The 25,449-nt window shown below is 41.5% G+C and overlaps 1 protein-coding gene across 2 annotated transcripts in view; it reads right to left on the reverse strand.

Moving 5' to 3' along the window:
• Positions 1-25,449, reverse strand: part of SIPA1L1 (signal induced proliferation associated 1 like 1) — a 263,833-nt gene that overhangs the window by 41,906 nt on the left and 196,478 nt on the right. For both annotated transcript variants that reach the window (XM_054970694.1, XM_054970693.1), the window contains exons 10-12: positions 22,302-22,878; positions 20,183-20,457; positions 18,316-18,597 (exon numbers count right to left, since the gene is read on the reverse strand). In XM_054970694.1, the coding sequence (XP_054826669.1) occupies positions 18,316-18,597; positions 20,183-20,457; positions 22,302-22,878 (1,134 nt within the window). The remainder of the gene's footprint in view (positions 1-18,315; positions 18,598-20,182; positions 20,458-22,301; positions 22,879-25,449) is intronic.

Raw genomic sequence — 25,449 nt, forward strand, 5'->3', positions numbered from 1 at the left:
GCCAGCTGGAGGGTAGTATGTATTTTCCTCTATTAATATAATCCCTATGGAACACTGAGGAAAGATGGAGGAGGGGAGGGCATGGCAAGGGGGAAAGAACTTTTTCAAGGACTGCCAGAAATAAACCTGCTGAATTGCTTTTGCTATGTGCAAGCAAGGAATATTAAACACACAATATTTCATCTAAATCCCAAAGAAAATTTTTATTTATACCTGCCTTTCAAAACAAAATATAATAAGAAGATTTAAAAATACTGATTCATTATCCTCCCTACTCCCTTTCACTTTATAAAACCTACCATTTTTAGAGTTAGTTTGTTTTACTGGATAGGTAAAAAACATGAATGAAAAATATTCATAAATACAAAGTCCATGTATTACAGGAATATTTCATTTTGAATAGTTCTTAGATAGTACATACAACTCGTTTTGTCCAAAATGAAACCTGGGTGGTATAAACTACAGCTTAAGGGGCCATTCTCACAATCAGCTTTCCAAAAATAACACACCCCTCAACTCCATACTTTACTTCAGTCACAACTGGTAATGAGGTCAAGATCCCTGGCAACATCAGGGGTTTTACCCACCTATCTTTCTTCCCAAGGCAACTATCTCAACAGGCAACTGGAATATTCATACAGTGACTTATTTTCCAGCTATGTGGGCCTGATTATTCATGAACCTTTTATTCAAAAGGAAAATAAAAAGAAAATTTATATTCTGATCCTCAGAGGTACATTGTTAAACCCTTCTTCTATAGACTACTGCACATAATTGAACAACTATACCATTTCTCTGGGTAAGCAAGTCTGAAAATATTAGCTTGCAATGAAAACAAACTGTTCAAGAACTAGAAATCTGGGGATAAGGTCCACACTGATTAACAACTCACATTTGACCCCCAGTAGAATTCTAAAAAACAAACAAGGAGACTAAAAATACTTTATTTCCAGTTAGAGTGATGCATATATATACATTACCATACATAATCTACCAAGAATATCTGTTAAACTGTGACTTTTTAATATCATGGTGGACTGTGCCAAGAAAGAATTATTACACAATTCTCTAAACGGAAAAAGATGTTTTTTATTTCTTTTCCAAGAAATGACTTCCTTCCAGAACTCTTGTCGTTTTTGCTTGATAGGCCATTATAGGAATATTGTGCCACCTGTTAAAATTAGGGATGGGTGAGTCCTGCTGGATCTGCTATGAATTGTGATTAGCTTTTTCTGCATTATGTATTTATTTAAAACATTTATTAGCCACCTTTCCACCTTAGAGGAATTCAAGGCAGCTTACAACATAAAACATAAAAATAGATCAAAAAAGGTTGAACACACCAATACATTAAAAGTGGTTAAAAGCCATCCTCAAAAAATAAAGTCTTCAGCTGCTTCCTGAAAATAAGAGTGAGGGGGCCAGGTGCATTTCACTGGGGAGACTGTTCCATAATCATGGAGCTGCCACTGAAAAGGCATCTCTATGTACCTACCAACTTAGATTCTTTGGTTGTTGGAACAGTAAGGAGGGCTTCTCCCTGTGATCTTAATGCTCAAGCAGAAACATATAGGAGAAAACAGGCCTTCAGATACCTTGGTTTCAAGCTGGGTATGGATTTAAAGGATACAAACAACACCTTGATTTGGGCTCAGGAACAGATTGGCAGCTATTGTAATTGTTGTGTTATCGAAGGCTTTCACGGCCGGAGAACGATGGTTGTTGTGGATTTTCCGGGCTGTATAGCCGTGGTCTTGGCATTGTAGTTCCGGACGTTTCGCCAGCTGCTGTGACTGGCATCTTCAGAGGTGTAGCACCAAAAGACAGAGATCTCTCAGTGTCACAGTGAGAGCCTCACAGTGACACTGAGAGATCTCTGTCTTTTGGTGCTACACCTCTGAAGATGCCAGTCACAGCTGCTGGCGAAACGTCAGGAACTACAATGCCAAGACCACGGCTATACAGCCCGGAAAATCCACAACAACCACCTGAGTTTCATGGTTCATCACGTTCCACAAACTTTAATGAAATTGTATTGTCGAAGGCTTTCACGGCCGGAGAACGATGGTTGTTGTGGGTTTTCCGGGCTGTATTGCCGTGGTCTTGGCATTGTAGTTCCTGACGTTTCGCCAGCAGCTGTGGCTGGCATCTTCAGAGGTGTAGCACCAAAAGACAGAGATCTCTCAGTGTCCCATTCTGTGAAATGATTCGTTAGGTTCGTGATTCATCAGATCCTGGGGCCCTACAACAGCCCCCTTCATACCCAGAGATGCCAAACGTGCAGGGAGATTTCAGCAGGCTCTCCTCCAGCCACTCTCCAAGTTTGGTGAAGATTGGAATACACTGATGGGGAGACCTCCTCCCTTCTGTCCCCCTGGGTGCCACGGGCTCGGGGTGGGGTGGGGGTGGCCTCTGTTAAGCTAGGCCCCAGAGTCAGGCAATGCCCTGAGACTGGGGTGGGGTGGAGGAAAACAGGCACCCTCACCCAACAACCTTCTCAGCAAGGACAAGAGCAGAAAATAAGGAAGAGGCCTTTCAGCCTTTTTTGAAGCAGCATAAATCCAGCCATAGCTCCCAAATCCACTCTCTCTCACTCCAAATTCCAGTAACAGCTCCTCCCTCTCCCTCTGTCTATTGGAACTGAAAGCAGGAGGCACAGAGCTGTGCCTTATATAAGAGACACTCACCTAGAGTGGAACAGGAACTCCCTGGTTGGCAGACAGACCTGCCTAACAGGGTTGAGAGGGATGAGATTGGTGTTCCCATGGCTACAGAAGGCCCATCCCCCCCCTGCTCATTGCTCTCATAGAACAGAATGGGAAATCTCAGGTTGACAGGGAGAGCTGCCTATCAAGGTTGTGTTGGCTAAGACTGGGGTTTCCATGGCAACAAAAGTCTGCAGACATTCTGGGCCTATGTTGCCTAGGGAATCAATGTATCGATGCCACCCTGTCTGGCATCATGAAGCATTCACAAATCGAATGAACTCGCCCCCAAAGTCATGGATTTCGTGACAAATGTGGGCCCACAAAACGCGTTTTCGTGATACATGAATCAGCCCAATTTGTCATGAAATTTGATTCGTATTTCGATTCATGCCTACGTCTAGTAGAGTGTGCCCATATCTGGAGTGGACAAGGTTGGTTACACTCTTAGTAACAAGTCTTAATGAGCCAGACTATCCATTTGGAAATAGTCTGTGCAGAAATTTTCTGACCAATTTTCTTTCCTTTAAATGAGACAAAAGGGTTAGGGTCCTTTCAAAAGGCAGCTGTCCTATCTAAATAAAATCACAAGGCACGTTTAAACATTCAGTGTGTGTAAGAATCTTTCCATATCATTTTGAAGTGTCAGAAAGAAGCAGGTAGGACAATGTCCTGGTTCATATGTAATACAGCAGAAAGGAGAGGCTTGGATGGAGAACAACCTTGTCAGTAAACATCTTAATAAAAATACTTGCCTCTAGAATCACGGTTAGAACCACTGAAGACTTTGACTTGCGTCTGGGTTCCAAACCTAGAGGCACATAAGGATCTTCCTGAAGGAAAAAATAGTGAGGGGGGGGGGACATACTAGGTGAGCCTTCATAGCTATAGGAATAATAATGATGATAAGGGGATCCGTATGCTGAATATTGGATCTGATGGCATCTATGATGGCAGGCCAATTCCAGTTAGTTATTAGTATCAGATAAAACCGAGGAATCTCTACAGTTTTCCATGGGGAGAACAGGAGATGGCAGCAGCATGGAAATGGCTGTTGACACCTCAATGACTTGGGGGATCTCACCCTCTGAAAGAGAAGACAGTGAGGAAGAACGTGGTCTTGGAGTCAGAGATGGAGTTCTCAGAACCTTGGTTGGTCTCAAAGGATCTGAGGTGGTTTGGCCTGAAGAAGATTTCTTTCTCTTATGGGACGTTGACAATGAAGGCTTCTCAATATGTTTAGTTTTCAATCTCTCCTTTTTAGTAGGCAGTTCTGACTGGCACTGAGGAGGAACCAGTGATGACACAGACAGACCTGACTAGTTTTTGGAACCAGATAGCCCATGTCTCACATGGGAGATTCCCAAGCTAGACACAATAAAAAGAGGCAGGGTGAGTCTCTCAAGAACATATTTTTATTAACAAACCTCAAAGGAGATACCTCAAAGATTCAAAGGAGCAGTTGGGGTTAGAGGTGGTGGCAACAAGTCAAAACTGCTTGGAAGGATCCTAGTTGTCCTTTCTCTGTTGTTGTTGTTGTTGTTTTGGCTCATACGGCCTCCTCCTATTCTCTTGGTTGGATTGATAAGGGTGCTGAGAGGTACTGATGCCATTGCTTGTAGGGTCGATCAAAGGGTTGGTATTGGTGGCACTGATGGCGAGGAAAGCTCCTGGGTTTATAGGATCACTGGTATGAAGACAGGATTCCCAGGGATTTTGCTGTTTGCCTGTTCTTTTTCTTTTGCAAGAGAATCTCATCAGTGGTAGAGGCAAATAAGGAGGTGTCCTCAAATGGCATTTCTTCCACCTTGCTCCTTGTCTCAGGTGACAAACTTGTTGAGTGAAGCCAGGGGTGACAGCAGATCAGGATGGCACTGCCCATTCCATTGACAGATGTTTCCACTGAGTGCTTTCCCACATTCATTTGCTGTTTTGATAGCTGAATGGCCTCTGTTTGAAGCAGCTCTATCATGGTCTTCTTGTATTGGGGGATGTCCTTGATGTACTCACTCAACTTTTCCCAAAGGTAGAGCTGATAACCCCCCATTATGGTTTGATAATTGCTAATTAGTAAGTTGAGTGCTGATACAGAGTATTGTCTCCTCCCAAGGGCATCAAACTTCTTGCCCTCTTTATCAGGCAGCTAAGGGTGTGCACTTGCTTGGTTATGCTGAACCTTTTCGGTCATCAGTGATGAAAGTTGCGGGTGTTTAAAGAGTGAGGGTCATGTATCCTGCTTGATTTTATACATGGACTCAACTCTTTTGGATGTAGCTGGTACGTCCACCGGTCTCTCCCAGGCCTTCAGTATGATTTGGTCCAATCCCTCCAGAATCGGGAAAGCAACATATGCAGGTGTGTCATTGTGGAGCCTGCTCAGCAATTTCCCTTGAGCTACTTGTGTAGATGTAGCTACATCCAGGTCCAGAGCAGTTGCCATTTGGGACATCTGTTCTGCGTAGATCCTCAAAGGGAGGCCCAAGCACAGGGGTGACGTACTCATTGAGAGACGGATCTGAGGCTGTCTCAGAGCTGATCTCTGACAATGCTGGTGCTGGCTCCTCCTCATCCTCGGAGTCATAGGACGTCTGTAACTGGGCTAGAGACAGTGGGAGTAACCAGGTCCTTCCTGTCAATGTGGATGGTCTCGGATCCGACAAGTGTGGAGCCCCTGGCCAATAACATTGATAAGATGGTGGGATGCAGCAGACGTGGCGATGCCTTTCAGCTGTAGAGAACCTAGGTTATGGAGGATGTCTACTGTCGGATCCATGCCGACTTTGACTGGGTGGAGTCAGTTGTAATCCGATGGTCTCAGGTCTGAACGTGCTGTCGGTTCCCTGCTAGACTCCCATCTTGAGGCACTTTGAACGCCAGGTTGGATCTCCTGGAACTTTCTCTCTGACATCGGCCTCTCGGGTGACTGGAAGTGCGGTGAAGGTGTCCAGGGAGGAATCAGAATGATGTCCTTGGAGTCACTCGGGAGCTGAGGTGGTCGTGACACCCTCGATTCCAATCCCGCTCTCAAGCCTGAGGGTACAGCAGCCTTTTTGCTAGGCTTAGTATGGGTCCTCAACTCTGACAGGCTCAATTCCGAACGGGACAACTCCAACCAGGATTTCTTGCTCGATTTCGACCACATTATCCTTTGCCCTTCACATTCTCAACATCTTTAGCATCACTTCTGAGAAATTCTTCAGTATCCTTTTCCAGCTCATTAAAATACAAAAAAGAATATTTTCTCACATTAGTTGGTGAAAAGTATATTCTCCTCTTCCCAAAGCCCACACAGTAGTGATGGAACAGCCTCTCAAAAAGGATACCTGTTGTGTGATTCAGGTTCAGTAGTTGGTAAAAAATACCAAATTTTGCCTAATTCGGTAAAATTTAGTATTACTGAATTTAAAAGGGATTACTGAATCAGATTCAGTAATAGCAAATTTTAGTTTCCCGAAATTATTCAGTAAATTTTCTTAAGTTTGTGTGTGTGGGGGGGGGGGGGAGAAAGTTTTTTTAGTCTGCATTTTAAAAACTGTTCTGCTAAGTGTGAAGGTTACTTTGGTTGGGCTTTCATGGGCAGGCTCTGGTTTCTGGCTTTTGAACTTGGTTATATTTGCTGTTCATTCTGCTGTTCTTTCTTCAAGAGGAGTCTTGCTTTATTCTGTTGTAGGTGCTTTCTTAATTTTCTTGGCATAGTTACTTGGCATTTAGTTGGAGGTTCAGTTGAGGTTCTGTTTGTTGGCATGGAAGTCAAGTTTGGTGTTTAATTTTTGCTTGTTCATCTGGGGGAGGGTTGTTTTACCCTGTTGTGGGTAATTTTTTTTTGCTGTGTGTGGGATGCTTTAGTTGGGCTTTTGTGTATGGGAGTGCTTTGTTTTGGCTTTTACTTATTATAGTTAGCGTTTATTTTGCTGTTCTTCTGCGGTGGCTTCTGTTTTATTCTGTTGTTGGGGTGCTTTGTTGCTTATTAGATTCATTTGCTTTTCTGGAGGTGGTTCTGTGTTTTCCCATTTTGAGTGTTTTGTGTTGTAAATGTTTGCTAGTTCTTTTGAGGGATGTGTGTGCTTTCCCGTTGTTGGGGATGCTCTTTATTTATAGTAGTTTGGTTGGTGTTTCTGTTTTCTGTTGGCATATAGATTTGGCTTATTCCCACAGGGAATAATGGAGATTAGAGGTAGTTGGGGGCACCCTCTTTGGGGGGGCCATAAAGTGCCCCCTGGGGTCTAATTACCCAGAAGCTTGGGGTGTTGTTAAAGAACAGATAGGAGTAGGTCCCCTGCAACTTTGGTGAAATTTGGTCCAAAAAGCACCTCCCCCAAGCCACTGGATATATCAGAACTGAGTTTCTCATAAGAAACAATGGTAGAATATTACCGAATTTTTATTTAGGGAATATTGTATTTTTCCCCTGTGCACATCTCTAGTTAGCACACATGAAGAAGAAGTTTGATTTTTTCAGGTAAAGCATCTTTTGCGTGCCTCAAATTAGTCTCTTGGGTCTAAAGTATAGGGCTCAACTCCCAAAACAATATATGTGGACTTCCTCCTTTTATGAAGTAACACACAAAGCATCAATGAACAGATTACAGAATCATTGCACTGAAGCAGCAGAAAATGTAAAGGAAAATGTGTTGTGGGTGTGTTAGGTTACCTTTGGGGAAAAAAATTACATGTTGGTTCTTCACAGTCTTTTCCTTCAAAGATAGCCTCATATATGAAAATCTGCTAACACCAGCACAAATTTTACTGTACTGGGATGCTGACACCCTGCAAAAACCCTGCAAATTGTTGGAGCCGCTTACACAAGGGTGTCCTGTTGCACATAACAGATAGACCCTATGGTTATGATATCCAGAACTTGCAAATAATATAGCACAATGATGGCAGCATTCCAAAATATGAACAGATACTGGGCATTTGTTCACGAGAATGTAAATTTGTACAGGTACTGGGTCCATTTCAAGCTGAGGGGGCAAACTGTAGAGTAACTAAATCTTGCTGCTAATACTGAAATATGCTGTCCAAAACTCTTAAGGAAGAGAATAGAACCATTTGTGGAACGCAGAAATAATGCTATCTACTCAGGACAAGATTTGGCTGCATTGGGCCTACAGATTTTGTTCTCAAGATTCCATTTATTTCCAGTTAATTTGTAGTATTGCTAAATAAAAATCACTAACAGTCACGTTCTAAAAATGATTTTCTGGAAAATGATAGGGAACACCCAGAGGAAGGATAAAATAATAACAACAACAGGACAACTTAACACCCACTCAGAGGAGTTTACAAAGTGAGTTATTATTATCCTCACAACAGTGACCCCGTGAGGTGAGAGAACTCTGAGAAGCTGTGACTGACCCAACATCACTCAGCTGGCTTCAAGTGGAGGAGTGGGGAATCAAATCTAGTTCTCTAGCTTAGAGTCCTGCCGCTCTACACCAAACTGGCTAAAGATAGGGAGCTATTAGAGATCACATAAGAATACTTATTTCATCCTCAGTTTATTAAAGCCTGACCCTACTCCCTTTATTTGGGTACTGTTACAGACTTCTAACCCTTCTTGGTACAGACCACACTGTTGCTATATCCTGTAGAACCTGTAATAGGTTATTAACAGCAAATGTTAATTTGAGCTTCGATAACTGAAAGTGCTGTTGGGATCAAGTACTAATGTAATGGAAGTGTATGAATGTTACAACTCTATGGAGAACAAAAAGTCATTCCAGATTTTGAATAACAACAGTACGCTTATCTACCACCCTTCTTGACAGATTAATGCCCAACTCAGAGCAGTGAACAAAATCACTGTTACCATTATCCACACAATACAGTTGGGAGCTAGGACTGAGAGGAGTGGCTTATCCAATGCTTATTTCTTAAAGCTCATGAATATGGCAGAAAATATGCTTCCAATAATTTGTTCTCATAGTTTCAATATGACTGTCCAAGACTGTCCATTTGGCTTTTCTCTAGATTATTTTCTAGGTTCTGATAAATTGCTAACCTGGACTTTAAGATGAAAATGAGGTATGAAATAGAATGCGTTCTGCACAATCTATTTAATGGCTAACCAATCTATTTCTGGATTATCTGAACTTTTATTTACAAAAAACAATGTTGTTCAAACAATAGTTACCTTTGTCTTGGCTTCAACAAAGAGCTAAAACTTCATATCTGAATTAGTCAAGTGAGCTCTTACTTTCAAAAACTTACACTCTGAAAACATTTTTGGTCTCTAAGCTGTCACTGCACTAAAATGCTGCTGCTAAAACTTCTAGATGATCATACTGTTGATTGGTAAGATTTTATTTTATTGGATCCTGCTCTGCTATGGATTTTATCTTTACGATATTCCTACTGTAATAATTTTTATTGTTATGGCCAATAGGTGAAATACATTATAAAAACATAAAATTTACCATTGATTGGATCTACAGTGCCCTCCACTTAGGAAAAAGGCTCATTCCATTTTTAGATACAATCCATATTCTTAAGAGATTTAACTTTTCTTGGTGTCTGCAGTAGAATGAAATCATACATTTAGTAACAGTTGAGCTGTTTCCTCAATAAGATTTTGCAACAAGCAGTTTGTTTTTATCACCTTCAGCTCCTTTAGATTAGGCAAGTAAATAAATTCACAAAATTCACTTGCCCAGAAAAAAAATTACATTAACTTGCTTGGCCAACATACATGGACTTACAAAACAAAAGTTGAAAAAAAATCTTTTACATCTCAAATTCTTAAAATAATGGGAAAGGGGGAAAAGTTCTGGGGCTTGAATATTTAAAAAGAGGTAGAAGATATTAACCATTATGTTTTTAACTTGAGGCAATTACTAACAATTTTGTTCTCCCCTTCCTTAATGACCCAATATAAAAGTCCTTTTTCACAAAGTGGCACCTAGTCATGTTATGCAACGTATCGGACTTGTTTAAAACAGGGATTTGCAGCTGCAAGTGAACACTCCCTTCCCCTCTGCCCTATGGTTTAATTAAAATAATTCCTGCAAGCAGTCAGCCATAGAATCCCTTTTCAATATAACAGCTGAACTCTTGAACATAAGAAATAACAGAAATAAGACTGAGCAATTTAAGAAATAAAAATCTCTGAGCATGTGCCATGTACCTGCCAACTCACTGAAAAACTAGTGAACTCTCTTAAGAACAAGGAAAAGGAGACCAGGAAAAGTCTGGCGTTCGACTGCATAAAAAAGCAATGCTTCTGAAATAAACAGACTATTTTTCAAAGACAAAAAATTATTCTCCTGCCTTGCTTCACATATATTTTCTCAATAAACCCTCCATCATTTATTCTAGGAACAGGAGAAAGCAAAGAGAAGAGAAGGCTGACTCAGTCACCATGGCTAAGTTTGTAATATATGCAGAAGGCTTCTTGGTGCAAAAGGAAAGAACTCACTGCTTTTCGTAGCATGTGTAACATTTTTTGCTTAAGTTTTAAAGGGCCAGACTCAAAATGGAAATGGGTGAACTTCCTCATCCTTATTTTGAAAAGAACAGAACAATTTATGACCAAGAGTGGAAATAATCTGTTTTTTCCCAAGAATTTCTCCATTTGTAGTTTCCAGTAAGACAGCCAGTGTGGTGTAGTGGTTAGAGTGCTGGACTAGGACCTGGGAGACCCAGGCTTGAATCCCTACTCTGCCACGGAAGCTTGCGAGGGTTGCCAGGTCCCCAGGGGCCACACTGAGGGAGCAGCAGGGAACTTAACCTTGCGTGCATGCTCCCCATTGTGCCAGAATATGTCATTTTTCAGGGCAATGGGAAAGCTTTGGGTTGTGCCAGGGAGGGGATTCATTAAAAATTGCCCTTAACCATTAAGGTTGGGGATGGTTTTTAATTAATCACTCCCTGGCAAGACCCACAACTTTCCTGTCACGCCAGAAAATGATGTCATTTTCCAGTGTGGCAGGGGAGGGCATGTGCTCCCCCAATGCCTTTTCTCCCTGCCAACAGGTGAGTGGGCGGGGGATCCTCCACCACCAGTTAGGAGGATGGCACCCCTAAAGCTTGCTGGGTGACTCTGGGTCTATCGCACACTTGCAGCTTATACTACCTCACAAGGTTGTTGTAGAAATCAAATGGAGGAGAGACGAATATTGCAAACTGCTCTGGGTCCCCACTGGAGAGAAAGGAACGGTAAAAATGTTGTTGCTGTTGTTATTATTATTAGCTTCAAACAGCAGCTTGTGCAACACATAGATCATGGTGTAAAGCACCATGCTTTACACCATCAGCATCTGCTTGCCTAGGAGCATTCATCCTTATTAGCCCTAGATGAGAGCATATTTTTAATGCTGCTTAAAAAATACATTGTTTCAAAGTGCCTGGATCTCTCAATCAGATCTGAGAAGTGAAATTTTCCTCAGAAGTAATCACAGACTAATGTCAGATTAACTATGTGAATGAAAACAATTCTGCCTGGAGGAGAATGTTTTAAGCAGGTTTTGGTATATGTGCTGGATCCTGGGGTGGAACTTTTATAAAAACTTGGAGGCAGAGGCCACAGAGAGTGGTCTGTTCATCTAATGTATGCAGTCACTCATCACAGATCATAACATCTAGACTACAATTATGCCATATGACAAGAGATAATCTCACATGCAGAATGGACTCAAGAAAATAAGCCAATTCACACATGGGCTACAGAAAATGCAAGTAGAAAACACTTTTAAGATCACATCAGGCACACACAATGAGACTCAGAGCAACAAGGCCCAAACTTCTGCCTTGAAGCTTACCCCCACTCCCCTTTGCAGAAGAAACTGGCCTCCTATGATCTGGCTACTGCTAACGGTTTCTCTCACTACCCCAGCAGGGAGGTTCCTGTCTTGGAAAACAGCCTAATGCAGAGGTGCAGCTGTTTCAAATTTAATGTGCATGGGACGGTGCAATATGCAAATTTCTGGGCACTCATGGCCTGGGCCCACTCATTGTCAGAGATGAGAGCAGTTAAAAAGACTGGGAGCACAATGTGCTGAGAACTATAAAGTATGGATATAACTTTAAGGAGGAATTTCAGAGTGGGCCTCAGGACCACCTTCTTAAGGAAAGGCAGGTCCATCCTTAGTGAAGCTAGCTCACTGACTTATAATAATAATAATTATAATAATAATAACATTCAATTTATATACCGCCCTTCAGGATGACTTAACATCCAGAGTGGTTTACAAAGTTTGTTATTATTATCCCCACAACAAAACACCCTATGGGGTGGGTGGAGCTGAGAGAGCTAGAAGCTGTGACTAACCCAAGGTCACCCAGCTGGCTTCAAGTGGAGGAGTGGGGAATCAAACCCGGCTCTCCAGATTAGAGTCCCGCGCTCTTAACCACTACACCAAACTGGCTCTCAACTTGTCTTGTTGATGTTACAGCTACCAAAAAGGCCACTTTCATAGATAACTAGGGGGGATTGGGTGATAGACGTCACCCCAGTCTGGTGCATACAAAGGAGGCATATAGTACAGATACCAAGGTGGACACAATGGGGGCCATGCCCCATGGCTCACAGAAAGCCTCTGATGGCTTGACTCTGCAGTCACCAAGTTGGATCCGGTTCAGCCTCCAAGATGAAAGTGGATGGTTAATGAGATTGAATAGAAGGTGTTCTAGTTGCTTTGATCACCTCAGGATTGTCACTTATGGCCTCTGGTTCTGTGGTCCCTTGACAGGTTTCAGAGATCTTGTGCCTTCAATGTTTGGACTTCAACTTAGCTTTCTTGGTGGGCAGTTCCAATGCGGTCTGATGCAGAGCTTGGGTGAACACAAGTGTTCAGGGTGCAGCTCTGTGATTCAACATGTGTTGGAGTGGACAATGGGGCCCGAGTTGATGGCTCCAATGTGTTCCTTGACCAGGGGCACTTACAGTACCGATCTGGTGACAATCTGATGATGTCAACCATCTTAATCTTGACTCCGACGGATCCAAAGATGTCAGGTCTGAATGAGCTGTGCGCTCTGCTGGAGCAGATAATTTTGCTTCTGGAGCTGGTCAGTGCCCACTCCCAAAGTATTGCTTTCATGCAGGTAGCTTTCTCCCCTTACCGGGCAGTACATACAGGTCCCGGTATTAAGCCCCACTCCAAGAGACAGTAGACAGAGGGGAATGACCATCTTGGTGTTACTTTCACCGCACTGTTTGAAAAACAGTTTATCAGCCAAGTAAACAAAGAAGAATTTCTTTTGTCTCTGCAGACAGAAGAAACAGCAGCGAAAAAGAGGAAAGGGGGGAGGGGTGCCCCCTTTGAAGACTTTTAAAGCTATACAGACCCTCTGAGTATTCACAGACCCATGTGGGACTGCAGAGAAGACGGCAAATGAAACAATATTTCTGCTATTTTGCTCAAGTCAATATTTTTGGTTTAAGTAAAGAGATTATTATTACCAGATGACTGTTTTTGTAGCTAATCTCCAAAATATTTTGCCTGGTAGGCATTAAAAGTTTTCTGGCTGGCTGCAGAACAGCAAGTTTCATAAAATTCTATGTCATCTTTATGCAATTGCACAGCAACAAATTATTGACTTTTAGATGTTGTGATGGTGAACTGGAAAGTTTGAATTATTTATTTAGTTTACACTCTGCATATTCATTGATAGTATTATTGCCAATTTACTGGCTTTATACCTAATAAGACTACATGTATATTAAAAATGTACCCTAACTAAAAAATTTTGTTTTGAAATGCCTGTTAAGGTTTTACAGCCTAGATCTTTGGCTGTTCTTCTGCATAGCTTCCATTTAAATATACATTTTGGTTACCGCGTCTGTGCCCAGGGGTCATGTGCTCCACCTCAGTTTTACCCCAAGTATTGTTAAATGCATTTTAGTACCATTCCTTCTTTGCTTTACTCGCTATAGCAGTTAGGAAAGGACTTGGATAACTTCATGAGCTATAACAGAGCAAGAAAAGTGTAGTGATAATGCTCAAGAAGGGGATTATCAAAACAGTAGTTGTATAGCCCAAATCCAATGAAGAAGTATGCTGTACTATCTCCAGTAGGGCTTACGCCCATGTTAAAGTGCACAAGATTGCATCATGAAAGTGCAAAGCATTTTTTAGCTGTGTTTGAAATTAAGTTACAAAGGGGAAGCAACATTAGCCTGCTGCATGAAAAACAAAACAGAACAGGATTCTTGTGGCACCTTTAACCTCCTTTAGACTAGCATATGCCTTCATGATCTACAGCTCACTTCAGCAGTGGTCTGTCATCTAAGCTGTCATGGGCTGGGCTCGCCCAAGCTGATAGTCCAAGCACTAACATGAGGCCAAAGGAGCATTCAAGTTTCAAAAGCCAGATCCAGTCTGTATAACAAGGGAAGTGAGAACACATAAGTAGGCACAAAAAAAGGAGTCAATGTAAATAAATGTATCAAAAATACTCTAATGGAGTGACAAAAACTCTCCAACATACAATGAAAAAACAATAAATAATAAAGGTTCAATATCAGTTAATTAACCAGTGCACCACGGAACAAAAATGAGTGCACCTGTGTAATAACTTTAAGTCAATGAATAAGGAAGATGTCCCAAATGAAAGAGTCCAAAATTCTTTACTCTCAACATGTAGTTTTGTCAGGAACACTTCCTGATTAATTCTTATTACTATATATTTGCCCAGTTCGTCTTGTAGTGTGCTAGTATGCCGCATGTTACTCTGTTGAGATTCATTGTAAACTGATTGACTTGATTGGTATTTCGCAAGAATTTACATTTGACTGTTGGTAAGTCTTTTTTACATTTATTTGTATAACTCTGTGGTTTATATTAATTTACCATAACATATATACATTGTTATATGTTCTTTTATGTTGATGGTGGTAGAATTTCGCCCCTGATGAGGTGATCATCACGAAACAACAGAATCCAGCCGGTCCTGTCTGTTGGGCGCAGTGGGCAGCTTTCCAGCAGCCCTTCGGATTATACTCCACCTGGAAACAAGAGACTAGCTTATTGGACTGTACATTGATTACACTGTTGGACTTACCTTCATCGGACCCAATTGGGATTTATTTCTCTTTTGGACTCTTTCATTTGTGACGTCTTCCTTATTCATTGACTTTAAGTTATTACACAGGTGCACTCATTTTTGTTCTGTGGTGCACTGGTTAATTAACTGATATTGAACCTTTATTATTGATTGTTTTTTCATTGTATGTTGGAGAGTTTTTGTCACTCCATTAGAGTATTTTTGATACATTTATTTACATTGACTCCTTTTTTTGTGCCTACTTGTGTGTTCTCACTTCCCTTGTTATCTGTATGAGTAGGTTCCTCTCTCTTGCTTAAGATCCAGTCCGTAGTCAGAGCACAAGGTAAACGCCAGGGGTGTGTCCAGAATCCAAAAGCCAAGTCAAGTCAAGTCCTTAGGTCAGAGCACAAGAGTGTCGTCAAGGTGCAGGCAACAACAAGATACAAGGTTCCAGGAGGTAGTCGCAGGTCAATAACACGTTGCTTTCACGCCTGGCAGTTTCCCCAGACTGGTTTTTGTAGCCAGGCATGGTTTTCAGCCAGCTACTGGGGCTCCATCCCTGATGTTACTCATCATCGCTCTCCAGCAGCTGGCATTGGCTCAAGAGATGAGCACTGTGCCGTCTCTCCTGCAGTTCCAATCTCTGGCATTGTCTGCGGCGTTCTTTGGGTGTAGTTAGTGTGTGTGTGTGTGTGTGCGTGCGTGCGTGCGTGCGTGTAGACCCTTGGCTGGGCTGTACCTGCAGCCTTGAACGTCCCTGGCTGAACTTCCCCTGTGGTATTGGGGCCAGAGGGTGCTGGTACCTCTGCCTCAGCTGCTGGCTGTGAGCTCTGGTCCTCCAACAGCTGTTGTTCCTGATCACCGGCTTTTGCTGAGTCAGGGCTAGGGCTGGCTACACAGAACTCCTCTTCTCCTGAGAAGTCCTGGCTGGCTACACAAGGCTCCTCTCCTCCGGAGGAGACCTCACCCTCACTGAGTCCAGACTGGGCCACAACACCAGCAACCAGTTTATGTGTCTGATGAAGTGGGCTCTAGTCCACAAAGGCTTTTGCTACTTTAAAAAAGTGGCAGTCTCTCAGAAGCCACAAGACTCCTAATTGTTTTCCCAGGCTTGTTACCAAAACAGATTCATTACCTACAGACAATCACCAAATTACAACTACAGACTCCCAACATTTCTACCACACTTGGAAGGACAGGAAAAAAGATGAAACACTAAACCAGCTGAGGAACGCAATTGTTCTATCTCAGAAGAAATCGGCATCAAAAAATGTTTGTCATTGAAAGCACTTGACACAAATTTTATTTCAGTGATTACTTTCAGCTGTGAACTATAAATCCTTTGAGTGAGAAGGCAGGCAGGATGAAACTGGAGAACATCTGATGACATCAAAATGAACTCTGCAGAGCTTAGGCTTTGTTATAGTTTTCAGCAAAACAGGGGACAACAGCCAAGTGTTCTCAGGCCTGTTTATATTAGTGTCAAATGAGCTTCAGCCGTAGCTCAGATCTCTAGCCAAAGCTGACTTTGTCAGATGACAATCTGAAATGGTAGTGAGCGACATCTGGCCAGAGAACAAAAAGCAAAGAAAAAACTAGGTCACTATACAGACCTGGCCCTTTATGGATCCATTCATGTAGAAATGCCAATATATTACAGATAGCAGCTGCTCTTTTTTCTAACAGTTCTAGGAAAATTTAGAATGATCACACTGACACTTTTTTCATGTTGGATGGATATTCACCACCATCCCATTTCACTAGAAGCCTCTTTTAACCCCCTGCCCCCATCAATGCAGAATGTAAAGGGGGGGGGCTAGACAAAATGACACATGACACAGCTTTTCTGAGATTCCAAGGACCCACTGTGGGAATACCAGACAGCCAGTATGCCATAGTGGTTAGAATATTGGACAAGGATCTGGGAAGTCCCGGTTCAAATCTCCACACTCTGCCATGGACCTTGGGCCAGTCAAACCCTCCAAACCTAACCTATGTCACAAGGTTGTGATGATAAAATGGAGAAGAGAACAATGTAAGCTGCTTTGGGTCTCCACTGGGGAGAAAGGAAGGATACACAAATAAAGTTAATTAATTAATTTAATTTAATAAACAAACACTGGAAAAATCTGCTCCACAAATGTCTTAAACAGGCAGGTCATAGGATTTAATATTTTGTCTCCAACAGCTTGTGTACAACAATTGCAATTTGGGAAACAGAAGCTCAATTAACTGGGAAGTTGGAACTAATCTTGTGCTTTACTCATCTCAGCTTTACAGTGCTCTTGTATTGAGATCCAACTGAGTGCTTGCTTTATATTCTTGAAATTCTACCTCCCCCCCAGTATTCAACACATGCAACTACAAAAGGTAAATATGCGTTGATTCCAGCACATAAAAGGATGAGCAAATAGGGCTTCTGAGTCCTATCTGGCAATTTGGCCATCAGAGCTAGGGAACTGAATGGCCTACAGGAACTCATTCCTTCAGATACCTATTGGAGTTTGGCTTTTGCCACACTTTTAATATTCTTCACCCATTTTTCTTCATACATATACCTATGAATATTATCAGAAATTGGAAAAATAACACAGTGTACCATGAACTGGTGCCTGAAGGCTATTGCTTTTTAAATATATAACTATATAACTGGTTAGTTTTGCATTTTATTTTACATCCAAAATGTTTTCTGGTAGTGATCAAAACTTTTTTATTTATTTGCAGAGGGTAAACATGTTAATCTATTGAGGCAAAATCAACAGCAATCTTCCAACCTATTAAAAAACTAATGAATTTTTATTTTAGCATAAACTTTTGTGAAATAGAGTCCATTTTTTAGATGCATGTAGAGGGGACTCTCTAGGCAGGGCTGAGTGTGAATGAGAAAGGGTGTGTGCAGTTATAAAGAAAAAAAACTGCTGTCAGCAAGGCCAAGCAGCAATGAAATATAGGACTAGAGTTGCCAGCTATGGGTTGTGAAACTCCTAGAGATTCAGACAGTGCCCAGTGAAATCTGGGGAGGGGAAGGAGCTCAGTAGGGATGTGATCCTACAGAGTCCCCCTCCCCAAGCTGCCATTTTCTCCAAGGGAACTGATCCCAGCAGTCTGGAGATCAGTTAAATTCCAGGAGAACTGTAGGCCCCATCTGGAACCTGACAACCCTATGTAGGATACATAATTACATATAATTTCATAAAATTCAAATGTAAATCAAGAGTACAGAGAACTCTCACAATTCCAGTAACTGGTGGCATCCCTTGTTTTGTTAAGCTAGTTAAAACCTATAATGGCTGAGGAAGCCCAAGTCCTTGGGAGATGACATTTCATGACCCTTCAACCAGCTGTTTTTTTTTTCATAACCTCACACATATGTTTTAGTCTAGTAAGGGCCCACAAGTTGGTCTCTAATAGTGTACACTAGAATAAAAACCTGTTTTTAAGGTACCGCAGGACCTGTTCTTTTTTAGTTTGGTTTGGATAAGGTATGGGGTGGCTTTGAACTGTGACCTGATGACTTTATCTCTGTTGTTTTAATAATTAACTGTTACTTGATTATTTGAATTTCAGAATGCTTTAACCTGGCTTGGAGAAAAGACAAGATGCATACAAACCAGTCACTTACCTTCTACTCTCTAGTGGACGCCCATCACTGGAGATACTGCGGGGAATGTTGGCTGTTCGTTCTGGGGGAGGCATTTTTCCTTCACCTTTCCCTGGAACTACCCGAGATGTAACTGGACTCTGTATCTGTGACGGTATTTGTTGTACATGAGGGCCTTGTCCCTTGTTAGAATTTCGCTGCCATTTATTGTTATTTCTGAAGGGGTACTTCAGTTCATATGGAACTCCACCATCATTTATTTTGTATTCCATCATTGGCATCCGATGAGTTTCTGAAAAACTTCTGAAAAATAACAAAGAAAAAGTAAAACTATTGTAAGGTAAGAAAGAAAAGTAATCCTTTACTTTGCATTGAGATAGTATGATAGCAGTGAAATTGTCTACATTTTACATTCTGCACATGAACCAGAGTGGTTCACAGATTTTTTAAATTTTCCAGATAAATTTTACATGCTATCCTCGATTCATAGCCTTTGGAATAAAAAATTGGCATACCTACTGCGTATATAAAAAAATAACAAAAGAACAACCTTGTGTCACCAAAAAAGACTAACACATTCATTCAGCACAATAATAAAGAATGCTTACCAAACTACAAACTGTTTCTGTTCTTTGAATCAACTAATCATAAATCTGCATTTTTCTGAACTTGTATTTGTACCACTGGCTGTGATGCACCCAGGATATGTACCTTCTATATAACATTTGTACTCTAATCTTTTTTGCTATTTCATCTAAACAGACTTTGCAAGCTGTTCATTCTGCTTTACAAAAACTTTTAAAAACTCACAGGAAAACTTTCTACTAACTCATACTCTGATGTTCTCTTGATTCTCACAGTCAATTTAGGTACTGGGTTGAAAGAACTTCCTGAATTAATTGTTTTACACTAGATAAAAAGAATCAACCTATTATATCAGGGAATGTCGAAGATAAAAACGAGCATGAACTCCATGCAAATATATATTCTAATTAACTTACAGGTTTAAAGGGCATTGTCGTTTGGTAAAAATTCATTTTAAAAGACACATGATGTCTAATATTTTTATTTTTTAAAATGCACCCGTGTCTTTAAAAGGTAGCTTTCACTAATATAAATAAGAACGGTCTTAGTTTAAAAGTAACTACTTGAATAAGTGACTAGGTAAACAACAGGTATTAGGCAACAAGATCCATATTCTCAATAGTACCCCCTTTTCAAAGATTTTAACATGCATATACCACTTTGACTAGATTATCTGAGATATCAGTGACATTTATGACATCAGCAATACTTCCATACCATAGAGCATAAAACACGGCTCCTGAGGCTCATAAAAGGCACAGGCCCCACCTTCAAATCTACTATCCCACTAGCCAAATGTATGTTAAAGGCAACAAACTTTTGATGTAAAGAAATTTACACGGCTGAATATTCTATTAAAAGCATATTTTATACGGCCGAATATGCTATTAAAAGCTGTACCATTCTGTTAGTATATGTACTAACTAGTGTTATGTAAGGGTCAGAGTGGCTGAATAGGATCTAGGGGACCTAGGAAAGCATCCCCACTTTGCCATGGAAGCTTGCAGGTGACTTTGAGCCAGTCATACACTTTCATCCTAACTTACCTTAGAGGGGTGTTGTGAGGATAAAATGAAGGAGATAAGAATTATGTAAGCCACCTTGGGTCCTCATTGGGGAGAAAGGTAGGGTATACATGAAGTAAAATAAAAAAAATGTATTACATGCAAATAAAGTGAAAGTTTTGGAATTAGTTTAGTTTCTACTTTAATTTTTGAACTATGATATGGTGTAGAAATCCTGCATTATAAACTGAGAGGAAGTCCTTCGATATTAATCAATTCATTCATTGCCCCTCAAATACCTTCGTGGGGTACAGTCCTCATGAGGTGGAATAATGACAACCTTCACAGTTACCGAAGTTCTCAGGAGATCAATCATTTGTTCATGGCTTAGAGTAGCTACAGCCACGGTACAGATTTCCACTAATCTGCTGCCTTGTCGTAATCCAGCTTGCCAAGCATAGCCATAGGGTTCAACGTCTGCTACAATTCCTTCATAGTTCACATGGAAACCAAGCTGGCCAAGTCCATTTCGACGTAAAGTCATTTCCACTGACTCACAGCCCTTTGTCACAAGCTGAGAAATGAAATAAAGAAGGGATTGGGATTATAATACTTCAGTGTAATTATTTCCATTCACAGGGACATGCAAGGGAAAAAAGATACTTCTTTGAAGCAGTAAAGGGAGCGAATTGGGACAACGATATTCTTTAGTTTGATGGCTATTGCTGAGTATAGTATCAACAAAAGTTAGCTAGTTTACTATAAGATGAAAATGCCAGGCACAGTCTGGCACTACTCAAGTAATACCATAACCTCTTATGGACTTTACAGAATCATTCATGGAATGCAGTGAACTCATAAAGGAGTTAAACACAGTATTTATTTAAAGGCTGAAAAATACTGTCTGGGATCTGAGGCTCTGCCCCCAGACTTAACAGGAGAAGGGGAGGAGAGACAGCCAGATGACCCCCGCTCAACCGCCCAGACAGACACAAGGACCCTGCCACACCCAGCAATGGAGGAAGGGAAAGAAACATCCAAGCCCCAGAGAGTCAAATGGGGCAGGTGGAAGCCAGCCAGCCCCTCCCTCCAGTGGGAGGCTGGGAGCCAAGACTGGGAGGGAGAAGGCATGGGCGTCAGGGACAACCAGACAGCAAGACTACCAGCAAACTCACTAGCAGTAGCTGAAGGACAGCAAAGGCAGCACCAGGCCATACCTCAACCAGCAGGCAGGCTAGAGGAGGTTGGGAAGGAGAGGCTGGGAGCAAAGCAACCACAGGTGGGGCTGCCTAGAGCAGCCAGCAGAGCAAGCTCAGGTGCGGTTACCCAGGACAGCCAGCAAAGCAATCCCAGGTGTGGCTGTCTAGGACAGCCCAGACCAGAGCTAGGGTGTTGGGGCATGGCCAGCAAGTGCGGTTAAGAAGTGGTGAAGGGATATAAGGGAAGCCCACACACAAGTGAGGGGTGGGGGAGTTAAGTGTAGGAGAGAGAAAGATGGAGAAGGAATTGGTGCAAGCATGTGAAGGAGAGGAGGAGGGGAGGGAGGATGCCAGGCAGGGAGTTGGAGGGCTGGCCAGAGGCAGGCAGGGTGGAGGGATGGACGAGAGGGTGTGAGGGTGATGTATACTCCCCCTCTGGCCATAAACCCAACGCCAGACTGGGGCCTGCAGGCCAATGTCCATAAGCCTTTGACAGGTGGTGATACGTCAGAAGCTGAGACATCTCAGCCCAATGGGGTCAAAGGCGCCGCCCAAAGACCCATGGCAGGCGCTAGTGCGATGGGTGCAGCCATGTCTGGGTGCAGGCCTGACAAATACTTTTATTAGAATATTAGATCAGTGTTGATTTGACAACATTTAAATTCTCTTTTGATTCTTGCTCAATGATTATTCAACACAATTATCTGTTGGTTTGCAACGGTCCACTACATAATATAATTCTTCTAATAATGAATATCTGTGGATGCAATAAAATTCCACTGTTTTTCTTCATTGTAGGAACAATGCTGTCTTTCTAGTGGCAAGAAGAGCTTTTTTATACAATCTATAGAGAAAGTAAAGCATAACATCAACATACAGTCTATGGTATCGTGGTTCAAACCACTTAAGTCTGAATAAAGAAATAAACAGTAAGTTATCTCTTGCTCAATGAGTTTGCAACTCAGGAGGACCCATAGGGAGAAGGAGAAGGAAAGGGAATGACAGGAAAAAAGAGGAACAAGAAATAATTCCCGATATTGATGTTACACAGTGACATCAGAGACTGATGTTTTATTGTATTTTTAATCAGTAAGTCTGTCAGGATCTGAGAATGGATGCAATCCATATCTATATTTTTTATAGCAGTCACTTGAATTTACTAATACCTGAAGACCACACCAGAGCAGAGAGAGACAGACAGACAGACAGAAACTCTAACCTCTAGCCTCTTGACAATCTCTTTGATATCTTCAGTGTTGCTTTTGAAATTCTCCACAGAAACACATTCGCCCCTTTCATAGAAAATTTTGACACTTGTGTCTGTTGAAGTCCATCCTATTACATCTCTGCAGGAACAATTGAACACAACACTCTTTGATTCTTGCTCAATGATAACAACAAATTCATTGGAAATACCAAGGAGACAGTCTATATCTACACCCTTGCTATAGTCTTTAGCTTGAAGTGTCCATACAACAGCACCAGAACTGTGGAGTTCTATTCCTGGATGAGGCTTGGACTTCTCCTTCTTTTTAGAAGCAAGTGAGATGAAGGGAAACTTGCCAGAAGGATCAATGGGTGTGTTTGTAACATTCTTTTCTGCCAAATCTTTCAAATATTCCTGGCGGGTTCTGGTAGCCATGGCGCGGAACTTCTCAGATTTATGAGCAGCATTCTCAGCATTGATCACTTTTGCTAGTAAGAAGTCCCTGAACACATTTGATTTGGGGAAGGTGATGCCTTTAGGGATTGGTGGTCCAAATGATGGCACATCTCTGGATCTTGTCACAGCAACACTACAAAAAAAAGTAGGAAAGAAAATGTTTATAACATCATCTACATCTAGTGCTTAACTTATGTAAAGTTATATTATAGTACCATACAAAGAACCATGTCTGTTGGAAATGGGGGGGAAAGAAACGTTTATAATCAAAATCTGGTTTCAAAAAGTTTGTCCGTTGTAAAATACCCAGAACCTGTAGAATTAAGAGATGGTTGTATTAAAAAGCATTATTTTCTGACAGCTGAAAATCATTTTATGAAAATAATTAAATATGACATTATACTTGCACAAATATGTCTCACTTTTATATTAAATAAATAAATAGTTATTATGACTTGGTGATTAGTTGGAGTAACTGTTATGCTAATAAGAATTAAAGATGCAAATGTAATATTGTAATGATTATTTTTAATACTTCTTGAGGATGAGTTGCGTCATAATGAAAATAATGCAACTGACTTTGTATTTTACATTTTTGGGGGGAAATGAATATTATCTAAGAAAATATATTGTAATGTCTCTGTTCAGTAAATTTTAATTTTTAAAAAATGTGAGGTAGGTAAGGCTGAGAGCTTGTGAGAGTTTGCAAGGTCACCCAGCAAATCTCCATGGCATTTGAACCTGATCTTAGTCTGACATTTGAACCACTAAACCCCATTGGCTTGTGTCTAATGCATCCAATACAAAAGATTCAACAGAATCAGTTACTATGTAAAAAACTGCCTTTCCTGCCTCACCCTAAAGCCTCCTGTGGCTTTTCACTGTAAAGGGATCTTTCAGAGAAAGAAGGCTGCAACATGTATACATGATCCTCTTCTCTATATTGACTTTACTATGTCTTCCAAACACAAACTTTGCCCATCTCAAAATCATTTTACTTCTCTACAAATACTATGATATGAATCAACAGAAAGCAAAAAATGAAATAAGGGGCAAATCTAGCTGTAGCCAGCTATGGACACATTTTCATATGCAATCCTTCCATTTGGCAGCAATTTCTCCTAAACAACTGTAGACCATACAAGATCTTAAGCTTTTAGGCTACAAGAGTGACTCCTAGCTGTAGGATGTTGTGACTTGTTGTGAAATTGATTTTTTTTTTAAAAAAAGATCATGAATGACAGCAACACTATCACAGCCTATTTTCTCATAGCTCAAAGTACTCATCTCCAAACAGTTAAATTTGCTGACTGGGAATTTCTGAGAAAAGACTACTTATGGTGTCTATGTCCTTCAAGGGAACTAAAGCCTTACACAAGCAATCAACAATGTTTTGGATAACTTCTACACAAAAAGTGTGACTTCCTCCCCCTCCCCAACCTTGTCGCAACCCATAATGTCCCTGAAATACTCATCTGCAGGGGGAACTCTCACTCAGAGCAACTCCTGGCAGGAGGTGGAGCCCCTGTAACTACACATGCGTGTGCGCAAAGTGCATGTGTGCTCCTGGGACCACATGATGACATCACTTCTGGGAAGTGACGTCATTGCATATGGCACGGCTGCCCCCTGGGAGAAAGAAAGAGAAAGGAAGGGAAAGAAAGAAGGAAAGACATGGAAAGAAGGAAAGAGAGAGGGAGGGAGGGAGGGAGGAAGGAAGGAAGGAAGGAAGGAAGGAAGGAAGGAAGGAAGGAAGGAAGGGAAAGAAAGAAAGAAGGCAAGACATGAAAAGAAGGAAAGAGAAAGGAAGGAAGCGAGGGAGGAAGGGAAAGAAGGCAAGACATAGAAAGAAGGAAGGAGAAAGGAAGGAAGAGAGGGAGGAAGGGAAAGAAAGAAAGAAAGAAAGAAAGAAAGAAAGAAAGAAAGAAAGAAAGAAAGAAAGGAGGGAGGGAGGGAGGGAGGGAGGGAAAGAAAGAAGGAAAGACATGGCAAGACATGGAAAGAAGGAAAGAGAAAGGGACGGAGGGAGGGAGGAAGGAAGGCTTCAGATGGAAGTGGGGAATCCCCCTCCTCTCAGCTGAAGTTTAAAGCCAGTTTGGAGCTTCTCCCAACCAGCTGAAGAGCGAGGATTAAACAGCTCCTTTCCCACAGCTTGCCAAGCAAAAAGGAGCTCTTTTAACCCCCACTGTTCAGCCATTTCGGCACGTTCCGGCAGGAAAAACGGCCTGTTCATCTGACAGAGGAAACCCAGGAACAGAAATCTGTAGCAAGAGGGGGGAAATCCTCTCTACCACTTCCATCTATAGAAATTATCTAGTTTAATACTAACTGGTTCTCAATCTGCCAAGTACTTGTTACAATATACAGGGGGGGAAACCAAAACCGGTTTCCTGAAAATTAGCAGAAGGCTATTCGAACACTATTTATTTATTTACTTTATTTATAAAGCCAGTTTAGTATAGTGGTTAAGAGCATGGGACTCTAGTCCGGAGAACTGGGTTTGATTCCCCACTCCTCCACCTGAAGCCAGTTGGGTGACCTTGAGTCAGTTATAACTTCTAGGAGCTCTCAGCCCCACCCACCTCACAGGGTGTTTTGTTGTGGGGATATTTACTTTGTAAATACTTTGACATACTTTTAAACCACACTGAGTGGGCATTAAGTTGTTCTGAAGGGCAGTATAAATCGAATGTTGTTATTATTA

The sequence above is a fragment of the Eublepharis macularius genome, chromosome 2, assembly GCF_028583425.1.
Source record: "Eublepharis macularius isolate TG4126 chromosome 2, MPM_Emac_v1.0, whole genome shotgun sequence".
NCBI classification, from domain to species: Eukaryota; Metazoa; Chordata; class Lepidosauria; order Squamata; family Eublepharidae; genus Eublepharis; species Eublepharis macularius.